Source organism: Rhinopithecus bieti, unplaced genomic scaffold (assembly GCF_001698545.2).
Source record: "Rhinopithecus bieti isolate Rb0 unplaced genomic scaffold, ASM169854v2 scaffold_11508, whole genome shotgun sequence".
Lineage (NCBI taxonomy): Eukaryota > Metazoa > Chordata > Mammalia > Primates > Cercopithecidae > Rhinopithecus > Rhinopithecus bieti.
Window position 1 is genome coordinate 241,955 of NW_016806932.1, and position 16,978 is coordinate 258,932.

Genomic DNA, 16,978 nt, shown 5'->3' on the forward strand with positions numbered 1-16,978 from the left:
TGTGAAGATGGAGGTAGAGACTAGGGTGAGTGAGTCAAGGAATGCCAAGGATTGCCAAGGGTTGCCAGCAACTACCAGGAGCTGAAAGAGGCAAGGAAGTATTGCCTCTAGAACCTTCAGAGAAAGCACGGTCCTGCTGACACCTGGATTTTAGATTTGTGGCACCAGACTGTGAGAGAATAAATTTCTGTCATTGTGAGCCATGCAGTTTGTGGTACTTTGTTTTGACAATCCTAGGAATCTAATACAAGTAAGAAGTGTTTCAATCATAATGTTATTTTTCTTAGAAAACTGAGTATCTGCTGTTCCCTGAGAATCATTATTTTAATAATAATTTTCACAATTTCAAACTTTTCCACTCTCCTCAAGCCTCGGAACTCCCTCCCTCACAGGCGTACTCTCCTCTTACTCCCAACAGGAGCTTCTCCGTGCACTTCTCCCGGCCACCCCCCACCAGGGCTCACACCTCTCCCCTCCTGCTTTCTCTGCACAGTGGAGGACAGTGTTGCCCCCTTCTCTAGGACCACTGCCTCCCACCTCAGCAGCATCCCTGCTCCTTCGTGGATATCCCACTCCTCTCCTCTGGCTCTCGACACTGAAATGTGTGCACGTCCCTCTCGTTGTGAAACTTCCTCACACCCTTCCCAGGTTCCACTGTGTGGCTCTCCTCCTCCCCCTCACTGTCCAGTCTCCCAAGATGTTATCTACACTCTCCATTTCCATTTCTTCACCTCCCACTCTTCAACCCATTGCCATCTGGCCCTTAGCTCCACCAAGCCACTCAAACCACCCTCGCTAAGACCAACAATGACCATTGCTCTACATGCAACAAACTTTCTTTCATCATCTTATGTAATCTCTCAGGAGCATCTGATACAATTTAGCGCTTCCTGATTCTTGACTCACTCTCTTCTCTGGGCATCTGGGACTCCACGTTTTCCCTGATTTTGCCTAGTTTCCGGTCATTCTGTCTGACACTGTGAAGTGTATTTATTTTTCTCTACCAAGTCATTAAATGATGGCCACTCTCAAGCCACCTCCTGGGACCTCCTCTTTTCCTCCTCTGTTCCTTCCCTAGGAGGTGGCAGACACTTTCATAGCTGAGATTACCACCTTTAGACCATTTGCTCCCCCAGTTTATGCCTCCAATCCAGACCCCCTAGAGCTCCAGACCTGCACATCCAATTACCTATTTGGCAACTGCTCCTGAGCATCTCAAAGCCCACTCAATTTTAACAATGATCAAATCATTAAATCTTTCCCCCGCAAACCCAGGCTATCTGCAACCGATTTTACTAAATAGCACTACCACCCATCCACTTCCTCTAGCATGAATCATTCATGACATCTCTTTCTACTTCACCCTACTTGTCCAATCTATCACCAAGTTCTATTAGTTTTACTTCGTGTCTCTCAAATTCATCCACTTCTGATATAGGAGGTGGGGCAGGGAAGTGCTGAGTAGAGAAGGGTGAGGGCTCCACCCTTGGGCCTATGCCCTCAGACCTAAGTGAGAACAGGTACTCCTGTTTTTGTGCCCAAATGTTGCATTTTCCAAGACCACTCTGGCCCGCTATCCTTTGCCCATATAAACCTGAGACCTTAGCGGGCACACACACAAGAAGCTGAATGTTGAGAGGAGCAGAGAACAGAGCAGTAGAGAGAGGCAGAAAGCGATGCAAAGCAGCAGAGAGCAGCAGGGCAGCACGACAGAGAAGGAGGGAAGAGGCCTCTGAATGTCCAGAGGAGTTCTGCTGAAAACAGCTGAACTCCAGGGGAAGATTATCTCCCCCACCCCTCCACCTTCTGGCTCCCCATCCATGTCACTGAGAGCCACCTCCACCACTCAGTAAAACCTTGCACTCATCCTTCGAGGCCGCGTGTGATCCAGTTCTTCTGGGACACTGGGCAAGAGCTCGGGATACAGAAGGCTGTCACACTGGCCCTCTGCCCTTGTGAAAAGGCAGAGGGTTCATTGAGCTGATTAGCACTCAAGCCATCTGCAGACAGCAAAGCTGAAAGGGCTTTGTAACACTGGGGTTGCAGGCACCCACTGCTAGACACTACGTGGGGCTGAGAGCACAAAGCACTTGCCCTGGCCTCTGCACCTGCCCGTCTGCATGCTACTCCTTGGCATTTGAGCTGCAGGGCCATTGAACAGGTGAGCCACATCCCTGCTGCACATTCTACGAGGGGAAATCAGGGAACTTTCCCATTTCACTTCTTCCCATCTCCACTACCCACTACTCTAGTCCAAGCTATTATATGTCATGAGGACTAGTCTAGGAGCTTCTAAACTGGCCTAGCCTCTTAAATGGTCTATGCTTGACTCCTCTGGCCTGGGCTTTCCCTCCTCTCCATTTTACTCACTGCTGGCTGGGGAACTTTTACAAATGCAATTCTGATTGTGTCATTCCCCCTTCCCCCTTTTATATCCCTAAGAGGCTTCCCATGGGTCACAGAATAGAGCAAAACTCCTTAACAGGGCCATACAGTCTGGCCCATGTGTATCTCTCTAGTCCAGTGTTTTTCAGCTGAGAGTGATTTTGCCCCCCAGAGGACATTTGGCCGTGTCTGGAGATACTTCTGGTTGTCATGACTTAGTGGGAGGTACTGCTGGCATCTGGGTAGAGGCCAGGGATGCTGCTAAATATCCTGTAATGGACAGGAGAGCCTCTCACAGCAAAGAATTATCAGGCCCCAAATATCAATAGTGCCAAGACTGAGAAACTCAGAGCTAAGTTCCATTGTGCATCACCTTCCACTTTGTGTCTGTGCCCCAACTACTCCTGTCTTTTGGTTTCTTATGGGTGCCATGCTCCTTCTGGCCACAGGTCCTTTGCATAGGCTGTCCCCACTCTGTGGAAAGGTCTCCCTCTCCTTTTTACCTAATTAAAGACTTTTCATTTTCCAACCTCAGCTCAATCATCACTTCCTTAGAAACCCTCCTGCCCAGCCTCTCTATAGTACCAAGGAGCTCTCAGTCTCTCTTTTGAGGAAATTGATGTCCCTGTTTTACATTATTTGTGTGATTTTTGACCAATATTTGTCTCACTCACTGGATTGCAAAGTACTGTAAGGGTAAGGAACATGTCTATTTTTGTTTACCACCTAGTACAGGGCCTAATACATAGTAGGTGCCTATCTGTTAAATAAAAGAATGTATGAATGGCTTTTATATTTGTGCATATAGGTTTCTTTGACTCTATGATTTGTAATCTCTACTTGTGCTTTTAACATATGCCCGTCAAAAATCCTGTGTTTTGCCTTCATAGATTCTGATCTCATGTCACCACAGCCTAATACATACATTCTATATAGGGGGATAATACTCAGGTGGAAAGTTGTTCTTGGAGGACAAAAAAAATCTTATTCTTTATATATATAAAGCACAGATACACACATTGCACATAAGCAAATCTACGGCATATCTCTGGTGTTAACATTTCTTCGTAGGAGGAGAGTAGGGAAAAACAGTTGAAAAAGGCTATTTGTTGGGGAAGCCGTAATGGAAAAGAGGTTAAAAAACACTGGCCTAGATATCTATCATCTCTCTCTCTCTCTCTCTACTATCTATAGATCTATCTATCTATTCTTATTATTGTAAAATACACATAACATAAAATTTACCATCTTATTTTTTCATGTACAATTTAGTGACATTAAGTACATTCACATTGTTGTGCAACCATCACTACCCATCTCCAGAATTATTTTCATCTTGCAAAACTAAAAATCTGTACCAGACAAGAATTCCCCATTTTCCCATCCTCTGAGCCCCTGGCAACCACCGTTCTACTTTCTGTCTTTAGGAATTTGACTACTCCAGGTATCTCATGTAATGTCCTTTTGTGACTGGCCTATTTTACTTAGCATAATCCCATCAAGATTCATACATATTACAGCATGTGGCAGAATTTCCTTCTGGTTTCAGGCTGAATTATATTCCATAATAACTATGAAACTACCATATCTTGTTTCATCTGTTGATAGACACTTGAGTTGCTTCCACATTTTGGCTATTATGGGTAATGCTGCTATAAATATAGGTGTACAAATATCATTTTGAACTCCTGCTTCCAATTATTTTGAGTATATAGCCAGAAGTAAAATTTCTGGATAATACAGTAATTCTGTTTTAAATGTTTGCGGAATCTGCATACTGTTTTTCATAGTAGTTACACCACTTAACATTTCTACCAAGAGTGCACAAGGGTTCCAGTTTTTCCACATCCTCACCAACATTTGTTATTTTCTGGGGTCTTTTTTGTTGCTGTTGTTAGATGAGTCTTGCTCTGTCACCAGGCTGGAGTGCAGTGGCGTGATCTCAGCTGCTGCAACTTCTAACTCCCTGGTTCAAGCGATTCTCCTGCCTCAGCCTTTAGAGTAGCTGGGACCACAGGCACATGCCACCATGCCCAGCTAATTTTTGTCTTTTTTGTAGAGATGGGGTTTCACCATGTTGGCCAGGCTGGTCTCGAACTCCTGACCTCAGGTGATCTGCCCGCCTCAGCCTCCCAAAGTGCTGGGATTACAGGTGTGAGCCACAGCGCCCGGCCTATTTTCTGTTTTTAAATATATGTAGTATATTTTATATTTTAAGAAAACAATCTGGTTTTCTTAGTTGTTACTCATGAGTCATTTAAGCTTTGAAATCACTGGCTCCTAATCTTTCATCTTACATCTATTAACTCTTATAAAAACTTTGCTAAGTAATCAATTGTATAGAATCCACTTAGCTATAAATTTTAAACAATCATATCCTGGCTCTCCGAAGACCTATCAATTGTTTTGTGTATGTGGCATTGTCTATAGTACAACTACAGGAACACTCCTGGAATCTTAACAAACAGGACAGATTATCGTCTGCTTAGATGGTTAATTGCCAATATTAGAAAAGTGGATGGGGCCGCTCTTTGGGTCCCTTCACTTCTGTGACTGTATAATTAGCTTTTATGTGCTGTTTCTTAACCATTCAAGCAGAAACATAGAAACCTTCTAATAAGTAAATGTGAACATTTCTAAATAATAGTTATAGTTCATAATATTTCCTCAAAAGGATACTTAATAGTTCATCATTCCTCTAGCAGCGTTTTTCGTTTTGCTTTGATTTTGCTATGCTTTAAACACACAACTTTGTTTTTTTTGTTGTTGTTTGTTTGTTTTTGAGGCGGAGTCTTACTCTGTCACCAGGCTGGAGGGCTATGGCACAATCTCGACTCACAACAACCTCCGCCTCCTGGGTTCAAGCAATTCTCCTGCCTCAGCCTCCCGAGTAGCTGGGATTACAGGCTCGTGCCACCACCATGCCCAGCTAATTTTTGTATTTTTAGTAGAGGCGGGGTTTCACCATGTTGACCAGGATGGTCTCGATCTCCTGACCTCATGATCCGCCTGCCTTGGCCTCCCAAAGTGCTGGGATTACAGGCGTGAGTCATCGTGCCTGGCACAACTTTTTAACAATTAATAGCTACCTTTGACTAGAATTCCAAAAATGAAATTATCTTCTCCTTTTTTTTTTTAAATGGAGTCTCACTCTGTCACCCAGGCTGGAGTGCAGAGGTGCAACCTTGGCTCACTGCAATCTCCGCCTCCTGGGTTCAAGCTATTCTGCCTCAGCCTTCTGAATAACTAGTATTACAGGCATGCACCACCATGCCTGCCTAATTTTTTGTAGTTTTGGTAGAGACAGGGTTTCACCATGTTGGTCAGGCTGGTCATGAACTCCTGACCTCAAGTGATCCACCTGCCTCAGTCTCCCAAAGTGCTGAGATTACAGGTGTAAGCCACTGCATCCAACCTGAAATTATGATTTCTTACAAAATGATCGGTACCAGTGGAAAATAGAAAACATGCTGAGAAAATGACATGTTCCATAAAAAAATTAAACAGCTAAGATATATAAATTACCATGTTGGCTTCTATTAGCATTTAGCTTCTGTCTCTTGTTATGTAAAATGAGCTTGCTTTTGAGGAAAAAAGAAACAACTTAACATGTTATACTTCATTCACTTTGTTGGAAAAGACCTTTCCCAAAGTTCTTGTACAGAAGAATTTTATAAGACTTTCAGGCAATGGCAATTGGATTAAGTTCTGAAGCTGATGAAAAGCAATAGTATTGTCAAGATGCCAACTTTAATGCCATCATCTATATTAGCAGACATTTTTCTACTCTTCTCATCTACATCCCATTGTCCAAACCCTTTATATAGGCATACATATTCTTTCTCTTTCTGCCATAATTCGTTCTCTTCCTCCCTTAGTTCTGTGTCTCTGAAATACATACTTGTGCCACAGGAGATACACTTTAAAGACCAGATGACCAAATTGCCTCATGCAGGGTTATGGCTCAGTTACTATAATGTTTCTTTATTTCCTGTTTATTTTCATTTTTTCCACAGTCATGTGGAAGACCCTCCCTCTAATGGTTTTGTGGTCTAGAGAGTCGATGCTTCAATATTATGTTTGGAGGAGTGGCAGAAGGAAGAGGGCAATAATTATCTGTTTGGGTAAGAAGTAATATGACCTTTGCAATGATTCATATGTTTTTAGTTTGAAAATTAACTGATACCAAGATAACTATTTGCTGAATATAGTAACTATAGGAAAATTGGTGGTCCATCATTTATTTCTTTCACCCTAGTGGCTTCTGCCATCACTTGTTAACGTGAATTTTAGAACTTTTGGCAATATAGACAATACTTCTCTGACTAGTTTACCTTTTTCTAAATCATCTTGCATTAATTTTGGATAATAATAGTTCAGCCTAAGAATCCCATCAAAATGTGTTGGGTGAATGACTCAATCTATTGGCTATAATCTTTTAAAAAGAAAATCAAATATATTTTCTACTCTACCTTTCTTTCTAGTCTGTAGAATATATTATTATTATCACAGCTAATTGTTCTGCGTTTCAACATGATAACTTTGCAAAGCACTTTCGTGTACATGGTCTTTTTGTAAGCATCCTACCATTCTGTTACAGGCAGAACTTTTCTTTTATCAAATAAACATTTGATACCTGTAATGTGAAAAATATATATCCAGCTCTCTACTACCTTTTGCCACCTGAACATCTTGTTAAGCATCTCAAACTTTCCATGTACTGCACTGAGATCTGGATCTTCCCAACAAATCTGCTTCAACCAAATCTCAGTTGATGGCAACTCTAAACTTCCAAATGGAAAGGCCAAAGCTTTGGAATCAAATTTGACTTCTCTATCTGGAAATTATGCTAGCTGCACCTTTAAAATACATCCAGATTTGTTCTGGAAGTCTATGGAAGCTTTGGTGCTAAATCATTGAACGTTCTATACACATTACTTATTTATTTAATGTCTGTATTTCTTCATGAAATAAGTCTCATGATGGCAGGATTTGTGCCCATTTTGTTCACTGCTAAATCCCCAGTGCCTGGAACAGTGCCTAGTATATTTATTGGTCAGAATATTTGTGGAATGAATAGATGAGTGATAGGCTCACAGCCTGTGGGAACAAACAGGCCAACAGTCAAGCACAGCAATGTGCTCAGTGCTATAATGGAAGTAGACAAAGTCATGGCGAGAAGCACTTAGCTCTGCATTGAGATGTCAAGGAAGGCCCAGAGAGGTGATACTTGAGCAGACTCTGGATAAGAGTACACATTTACCAAGGAAAGAGGAGGCGAGGGACAGAGGAGCCCAGAGGTAAGGATAGCTCTGCCCATTCAGGGGAGATCTAGGCCCAGTTCCCTTAGGGCAGACATATAGGGACAGTGAAGAGAAATGAGGTCTGAGAGGTTAGCAGCAGCCAGATTGTGCCCAACATTGTCAGCTTTACCAAGGAGCCTGGACTTTGTCTTGTGACAAACAGGAAACTCACGAAGGACTACAACCAAGGGAATAAACGTGATTACATTTGCGCAAAGATCCTCTGGAAATTTTAAGCCAATGAAAAGAGCCATTCTCCCATTTAAAAGAATTCTCTGGGCTGGGCATGGTGGCTCATGCCTGCAATCACAGCACTTTGGGAGGCCAAGGCAGGCGGATCACTTCAGGTCAGGAATTCTAGACCAGCTTGGCCAAGATGATAAAACTCCATCTCTACTGAAGTACAAAAATTATCCAGGCATGGTGTGTAGTCTCAGCTACTTGGCAGGCTGAGGCACGAGAATCGCTTGAACCCAGGAAGTGGAGGTTGCAGTGAGCTGAGATCATGCCACTGCACTCCAGCCTGGGTGACAGAGTGAGACTCTGTCTCAAGAAAAAAAAAAATTCTCGGTTCCCCTACCAACCTTGGAATTAGTCCCCCATCCTAAGGAGAGCCTAACCCTTCGTGATCGGGCCCACTTTTCTGCCACCTTATCTCCCACCACTTCCTCACAACAGCCTCTGCTACCAGCACGTCAAGTCCTGGCAGATCCTGAACGTGCCACAGGGTATCAGGCCTCCATGCCTGAGAAGCCATAATCAAGGTCCACAGCCAGGTAAAGGCTGCTGGCTCTCATTCTGGGGCTCTTTCGCTCTGCCACATGCCTTTAAGTAGGCTCACAGAATGGCAAAGTGTCCAAGACAGATGGTAGGTGCCTTTTTTTTCTGGCATTGTTGTTGAGTGAACATTCGTTAATACTAGCCTAAGACTTTCAGCATGGGATCAAACTCACCAGGCCCAAGACAAGGGGTCTCCATTTCAGGAGCCTTCCTGAGGTCTGGTAAGCCCAGTGGTTTGCTCTCAGCAGCCTCAACCCTGGGCCTGGTGAGTTCAATCCAACATATTAACATCTGTGCCTCCCATCCCCTCTGTGGGAAAGAATCACACTGTCCAGAGCTGGATATCCTGGTGTAAATACTGACAAGGCCACACCCATGGGGTGTAGCTAAACCACGTGGTCCCATTAAAGACAGACAGAAGGCCACTTCCTTGAGTGTCTCATACGGAAGTAATAGCAGCTGGGAGCTGTTAAGAACAAAAATAGGCACTGTTTTTCTTGTATTTATGAGAGCATAGGAAAGAAATACTGCATGAAGGCCAGGCACAGTGGCTCACACTTGTAATCCGAGCACTTTGGGAGGCCAAGGTGGGCGGATCACCTGAGGTCGGGTATTCAAGAGCAGCCTGTCAACATGGTGAAACCCCGTCTCTACTAAAAATACAAAAATTAGCTGGGTGTGGGGGTGGGCACCCGTAATCCCAGCTACTCAGGAGACTGAGGCAGGAGAATCGCTGGAACACAGGAGTCAGATGTTGCAGTGAGCTGAGACTGCGCCACTGCACTCCAGCCTGGGCAACAAGAGTGAAATTCCATCTCAAAAAATATATATAAATAAAATGCATTACCCTGAGAAGTTCCTCCTATAATGAGTACGGCAGGACAGTATTTGCCTATTCTCTCCTCCTTTATTTCTATATCCTACCCAAACCCAGAAGAGAGAGACTGAGAGAGGGCTCTTTGGTAAGAACATTTTCAAAAATATCCATTAGCATAATAACATACCACAGCTGTGGCTGGATCAATATTAGTAAGAGAAAGATGTGTTTGTTTTGTAGCATGTTGGTATTAAAAGTATCTTAACTCACCTCTCTAGTTCCACTGAGGACCAAACTAATTGGGCTTGATGAGTTAGAACCCAAGCAGGAGGACAGAGGAGTAAGAGAAGACCTGAGAGGAAGTCTGTGTGTCATGCGGGAGTAGGAGTTGGTGGGTGCTTGTTAGGGCAGAAGACCCAAAGGAGAAGGGTGTCCTGAAGATGTGAAGGTAGGACTCTAAGCCACTGGGACAGGAAAATAAAAAAAAAATTCCCAATATCTGAAGCTGAATTGTTCAGTACATGTGGCCTCTAGCCACTGGCTGTTAAGCCCTTGAAATGTGGCTTGTCTGAGTTAAAATGTGCTATCTGTATATAAAATATACACCAGATTTTAAAGACTTAGTACAAAAAATGTATGATCACTCAATGATTTATTAATATTGATTATATGTAGAAATAATATAGACATTGGGCTAAACAGATTATATTATTTAAAATTTCATGTTTCTTTGTACTTTTTAAAATGTAGCTACTAGAACATTTTAAATAATGTATGTGGCTTGCATTATATTACTGCTGGCCAGTGCTGCTCTAGACTGTGTGCATATGAACAACACTTAACAGTAAGATTTCACACTTATAGACACAACAGGCATAAGTCAGAGGTCACACTAGCTTAGAAAATGACTTGTTTTGGAGCTAAGTAGATTTTATTTTTCACCTTTGTCAATCTAGCATTTTTAAGAAGATAAAATTCATATTAAACTCTATCTTCAGGAATAAACTCTCTAGAAATTGAGATTAAAATATTACAAGAGTGTCCACAATAGTCCAATAAAATGTAAGCATTCTCAACTTTATTCCCAAAGAAAGGGAGTTAATATGAATTTTGTCTTATTGGCCTTTTGTTAGGCAGGATTGAAATTTTATAGACTTTGCAGAAAAAAGTGTTCTAGAAACACCAAAAGCACTAAGTGGCAAGCAGGTGTTTAGAGGGATAAAATATTTCTTTATTATTCAGCTCTGTCCGATGTTTTTCTACACTTCTGTTGAGTCCTTTTTTTTTTTTTTTTTTTTTTTTGAGGCTTGGGAAAAAACAGAAAAGAAGGCAAAAAAGGTATATATAGCAATTGTCGAGGGGGGGGGGTCTTCTAAGAGTGTCTCTGTAAGGATGTCAAGTTCTCAGGCCAGGGTAACAGAAGGGCCTCTCATGCTCTATTTCTTCCTTCCCAGTGTGGCCTCCAGGCTGCTTTAGGGCACTCTCTGCCTGTGAATTGCTCTTAAGCAGACCTTGTGTTTTATTATGATTAAAAGGCCTCTTCCCTAAGAACCCCCCATCTGTTACTGCATCATGTTAACTCATTCCAGGTCTTATCTAGAGGGTGGCTTTGGGAGGCAGGATAATCAAGGAAGAAAAAACCTCAGCACAACACCTCACCTTGTGCTCAGCAGGCGTCTCATGGACATAGTGGTGAGCGCCCAGGCCCTGCAAGGTGCCCAGACCTCCTTTTGCCATATTTACCCAGGAACTATCTTCCATGGTGGGGACCAGTTTCCCTGAAACCAAAGTAAGGCCCGAAGTGTTGATTGTCAGGGTTCGTTCAACAGATCTGAAATAATTCAGAATTCCTAAGCAGATGCGCTGAAACAAAGAAAGAACAGAGTCAGGTCCCTGCCCTTCGCCTAGTTCACCCTACAGAATACAACTTGATGTCAGGTCAACCCTACTGTGGAGAAAGGAACACACCACCCTGGAAAGGGGCTGATTCCAAGTTAAAAAAAAAAATGGAACAAAGGGCAAAAGCATAAAATGGCATTTGCTATTGGAATAGCAGAAAATCCTCTTTGCTAGACAACCAGGCATTTCTGATGCCTGCCATCCACATACCTGCAGTTCTCTGATTCGAAGGTGGTGCAGATACAGAAAAGACAAGTAGGCCCCTCTCATCAGGACGGGATTCCTATCACTGGGCTCAGTGCTGTCATCCAAGCCCAGCAGTTGTAGGGTCATTGCATAGTTGTACCTTTAGGAGGCAGGAGAGATATCATAAATCCATTTCACCTCGAAGTGATGCCAAAAATTACATGCACAAAACTAAAGTCATTTTATTTAATTTAAGGGTGTTTCACGATAGCTTCATTTTATAAATGTACTGAGGGGAAATAATTACTCCCTATATATATGTAAAGACAAGTTTCTCTTAGAAATTACTCTCATTAAAAACACAGTCGTAGGGTGAAGCATTAGTTTAGTTGTTTGACCTGTTTTAAAAGTCTTGCTTTCATTCTGACTTCATATTTCATTCTGACTTTTTGAGTTAACATGTAAACTACATATTAATCAGTCACTCTGTTTCCTGCACAGTGTTTTAATCCACTTTTTTGAGTCACTAATAATATGATTTACTTTACCCTGTCTCTTGTATCTGCTTGAGAGGCCCATTAGCATGTTGGCTGAGATTTACTTGTGATAGATCATTTCCATTTTGTTTCATGGAGAGGTCATCATCCTTCATATTTTTATTCTATCAAAAAATTAGCATTAATCAAATTACATAAACATTTGCATTATTATTAACAAAATCACAGTCAGGTCATTGCAAAAGAAAACCTCATAATCCAAAGCATATTTAGATAAGTAAGTAGAAGAGCGGCTTGATCTACTTCAAGCTGACATATTCAACCGGACATCTAAATTTCTACAATAAATTAGGGAGGTCATGGTTTTTACTAAACTAATCTTTGTTTCATGAAAGTAGTCACAGCGTTTAAATAATAGCCATCTACCTCCCTGTCTTTTATGTAATTCACTTTATAAAAAGTTGATACAAGCATGTATATGTTTGGCACCTCTGAGCCTCTCTAATCTAGTCTTATTCTGTACTGAGAGCTCAATGGATAAAGCCTCTTTCTACGTATTAGCTATATGGTTCAGTCGTTTACAGTCATGAGCCTGTTTCCACATTTGTACATGATAATGGTATGATAATGGAAAATGATAAGGTGTTGTGAGAGTTAAATGACAGAATGTACATAAAACCTCCAGCTTAGTGCCCGACACCTAATAGGTGCTCAAGATGCCAGTTCTCTCCTGTTATGAACTTCAGTAGTCCTATAGGATCTCTCACAGTATTCAAGGTTTACACTTATTTCCACAGTCATCTTCCTTGATGCTGAGAGGGATGTGGTCATGCACCCAGCCCCAAGTAACGCTGTGAGGAAGGTAATGCTGGTCTAACGTCCTGCCCCTCACCCTCTGGGCAGCCTCTTCTTAGCTACCATCTCTGCCTGTCCCTGGGCATACACCCCAATCTCATAAAGTGTGCACTTTCATAGTGGCACCAGTCCCCACAAAAGTACTGAGTGGCAATGACTGAGCTTGGAAACCCCCTTTCAGGGTTATATTCTAATAGTTGGTTCTTGGAATTCCAATGGACCCTTATCACAGAAACTGCTAGTTGTTCCCCAATAGCCATTTTCCTCTTTTTCTAGTTATTGAATATTTATCTTGCCACCTGACCACCCAGATAAAGACAACATTTCCAAGCCTCTCTTGCAGCTAGGTGTAGCTACATGGCAATGGACTGAGAGTAAAGGGCCATGTTGCAGCTTCCAAGAATTTCTAGTAGAGGCAGCTTCTTCATCCCTTCTCCATCCTGCTACTTAGAGCATGAATGTGACAGCTGGAGTTCTGTCTCAGGCTGGTTGTTGATCTCGAATGTAGAGCCATATTTGTTAGAACTCCAAGACAGACAGGGCTGAGAGCCCTGAGGGTTCCATGGTGCAAAGCTATCACACCAGCTCTGTACATCCTGACCTGAAACGTTCATATGAGGGACAGAGAGCAAAATTTCCACCTCCTTTAATCCTCTGTCATATCATTTTACCATCACCAACAGCCAAACCTAATTTTAACTAATACAGTCCCCAAGACTCTAAAGATAGACTACCAGGCTTTTGACAGGAAGTGGGGAAGGAAAATGAAAAGTGGGTGAGATAGAAAGTTGTCCAACTGAGTAGCGTTAAGTGATTGTCCATTCCGCCTGTAGGTAGACTTGGCTTCCAGCTTAGTGTACACATCTGTGTATTTCTAGGTAAACATCCCACAACCCTAGGACTGGAAAAGACCCTGTGAGGTGACATGGTGCATTCCTGTTCATTAAAACGGAAAGATCGTCATTCCAAAGTAAAGAACATCTCTGTTATGTTTTTAAAAATCTATAGGAAAGCATATACTCTGAGGGTAGCTGAATTTTGACCATTCCTATGAATTTGGGGTGAGAGGGGTTCAGTGGAGCTTTTTGCCTCCTGGCCTATAGTGCTCTCGGGTTGCCATTCAGCACTGCTTGATGTGGTCCCAGAAGGAAGGCTATGAGCCACATCCTTTCTCTGATGGGATTGTGATACTTTCAGCTGCTTCTAAAATTACCCAGAATTACATAGGACAGGACAGAAAGTGACATCAAGTTACAGTGGAAGATGTTTGAAGGACCGACTGAACAAACCACAAAAGTACTGCTGGACCTGCAGGTGGCCTGGAAAAAAGGAAGGGAGCACAGATCAGCTGGAGCAGGAAAAGGAGAGCACCCAGCATCCTCCAGGAAAAGGGACCAACAACATCCCACAAAAGGAAACTGCTTAAGAAATACCAAGTCCAGAAGCATAGACCCTAAGCGTACTGGAGACAGTGCATGCAGGTAAGCAGCAGGGCAACCCCATCTGCATTCATTCTCCTGGCCTGGGTGTGGAAATCTGCTGACCTTTACTGCCTGTGGCTCTTTGTCAGCATGCCCAAGTTCATGTGCTTAGACAGTTCTGAGATTTCCACTGATTGCAAATCTCATTTTCTTCTGGGAAGTTCGCAGGGGAAATGGAGTGGAAGGTAGGTAGGAAAAGTAAGTCTGTGCAGTATTCCCCACACCCAGAGCATCTCTGCTGCTTACATGGGTTTATCCACTGAAACAAAGACTAGAAGGATATATACCAAATATTAATAACACTGTTGTTATTCTGGATGGTACAATAAGGGGTGATTTTAGTTTTCTTTCTTGTATTTTTCTATGTTTCCCAAGTTGTCCATGTTAAACACATGCCACTATTGTCATCAGAAATTTTTTTAAGTAAACGTTTTATTGAATTTGATGAGAAGAACCAGGAAAAGGGTGTTTTGTGTTTTGCTGAATGTGTTGCACATCGGAGCTACTGTCTACACCACCATTTCTGTGCGAGCACACCTTCTTCTCACTATATCACATTACCTCTGGAAATGCAGGGGAGCAGTAACAGACAGAAAAACATGATGGCTCTTTCCTTCCCTCCTTGGTGTGGTCAGTGGGAAGAGGCAAAGGAAGGGCTCTAACACTGCCCCCTGACACTGCAACCTGGATGTGGTGTTTTCTGCTGCTTTACTACTCCATGAGGTTAAAAAAACAGTGACCAATTTAAACTGTATCTTTGAAAATACAATTGTCAATAGTAGTGTGTAATGTCTATACACAGCCATTTTAATAAACGTGCTTTTTTTGTGAACATGAGTAACTTGATCTAACAATTACAGGTTCCAGAGGATCTACACAGGCCTAGCTGGGGTGTAATCTGTAGGATACAATAAAATACAACTCAGCCATTGAAAAGAACAGCAGATCTCCAAGACATATTGTTGGGTGAAAAAAGCAAGTTGCAGAAAGATATTCATATAGTATGATATATCATTTATATAAAAACCTCAAGTGTAAACTTATCCTATATATATTTTACAGGGACATATGTATGGATGTAAATGCATTGAAAAGGCTCAAAGCAGTAACAGTGTTTGCCTCTAAGGAGGTGGAATGGGGAGCAGGATAGGCAGCACGGATTAGTTAAAAGGGAATTTAAATTTTCAGTAATGTTTCAACTTTTTACAAGGAGAAGACTTTTTTTATTATTTCTATGATTTAAACTTATTTTTTTAAAACTCCTTAAAGAAAAAAAATGGTAACTTCAGTGGAGAAACCTGGCAATCACCACTAGCTTAACCAAGTGAGCTAGCTTAACATCAGCCGTGATGTCATATTGTTATCATGTTCCCTGAATAGGATGTGGTGAGGACAGTTAGCCTCTGTGATATTCTTCTTCCTCTAAACCCATAACCCCAGTGTAACCATGAGAAAATATCAGACAAACTCAAATCAGGCAAAGGTCTACAGATTGCGGGGCTAGTACTCCTAAAGACTGTCAATGTCATGATAAACAAGGAAAGACTGAGGAACTGTCACAGAGCAGAGGAGGCGGGGGAGGTGCGATGATTAAATGTAATGTGGTACCCTGGATAGGATCCTGGGGCAGAAAGAGAACATTAATGGAAAAGCTGGTGAAATCCAGGGGAAGCCTAGTTAACAGTAATGTACCAATGCTGGTTCCTTGGTTTGACAAATGTATCACTACAGTGTAAGATGTCAATAATGTAAGAAACTGAGTGGGGGTATATGGGAACTCTTTGTACTGTGTTTGCAGCTTTTCTATAAATCTCAAACTATTTCAAAATAAATTAAAAAGACAAAAATTCCCTAAAGGAAAGTGGGGCCAGGCATAACGGCTCATGTCTGTAATCCCAGCACTTTGGGAGGCTGAGGCAGGTGGATTGCTTCGAGATCAGCCTGGGCAACATGGTGAAACCCTGTCTCTACAGAAAAAAAATATATAGCTGGTAGTGATGGTGTGTGCCCACCCACCCGTAGTCCTAGCTATTCTGGGGATTGAGTCAGGAGGAGCACTTGAACCCAGGAGGCAAATGCTGCAATGAGCTGAAATCACACCACTGCACTTCAGCCTGGGCAACAGAGTAAGACCCTGTCAAAAACAAAAAACAAAACAAAACAAAACAAAATGGAAAAGTTACTGGTGAATGGCATTCAGTGAGAACTGATCAGAAACTGTTCTGAAGTTGTGCTGCAATTAGTGATTATATTCATTCTCTCAGAGATGCCAAAATGGACAGACAGTCATCCTATGAAGTTTGTTTTTCTTTATGCAGAAGGCCCTTAAGAAACTTTTCTGTCACAAGGTATTGGTTGTCACTTGCCAGATTCAGAATCAAGATGCTGACCAACATACAGATGCTAAAATCCACACTTGACTGCTACATGTTTGCAAAACAGTAACACAGCTTTAAAATTCATACTCACATTCCCGTAACTCCTCCTAGCTGCCACATTTTTACTTAATTCTAATCTGATTTGATTAGCATTTAACATCCAGAATGGCTCTGTGCTACCAGTAGGGCCCTGATACAGTATAAAGTGGCTCTTGACCAAAGCAGAAATACTCGAGGAGGTCACAAAGTTACACCCATGGGAAAATGTGAAGAAAACTAGAAAATATTGGCCATTGCCTTGGAATTTCTATTCTTAAATCCAGTGCTATTTTCTGTTCTCTGCTTTGGAATAGAAAATAGCACTGGTTTTAAGAAAGGGAAAAAAGGGAAGGGAAGG

The 16,978-nt window shown here is 42.1% G+C and overlaps 1 protein-coding gene across 1 annotated transcript in view; it reads right to left on the minus strand.

Annotated features, from left to right (window-relative positions):
* The window catches only part of CCDC162 (coiled-coil domain containing 162), a 29,284-nt gene extending 27,308 nt beyond the window's left edge, over window positions 1-1,976 (minus strand). Inside the window, 1 exon segment of the mRNA XM_017878728.1 lies at window positions 1,857-1,976. Within this exon segment, the coding sequence (XP_017734217.1) occupies window positions 1,857-1,976 (120 nt within the window).
* Window positions 1,977-16,978: the final 15,002 nt, after the last annotated feature.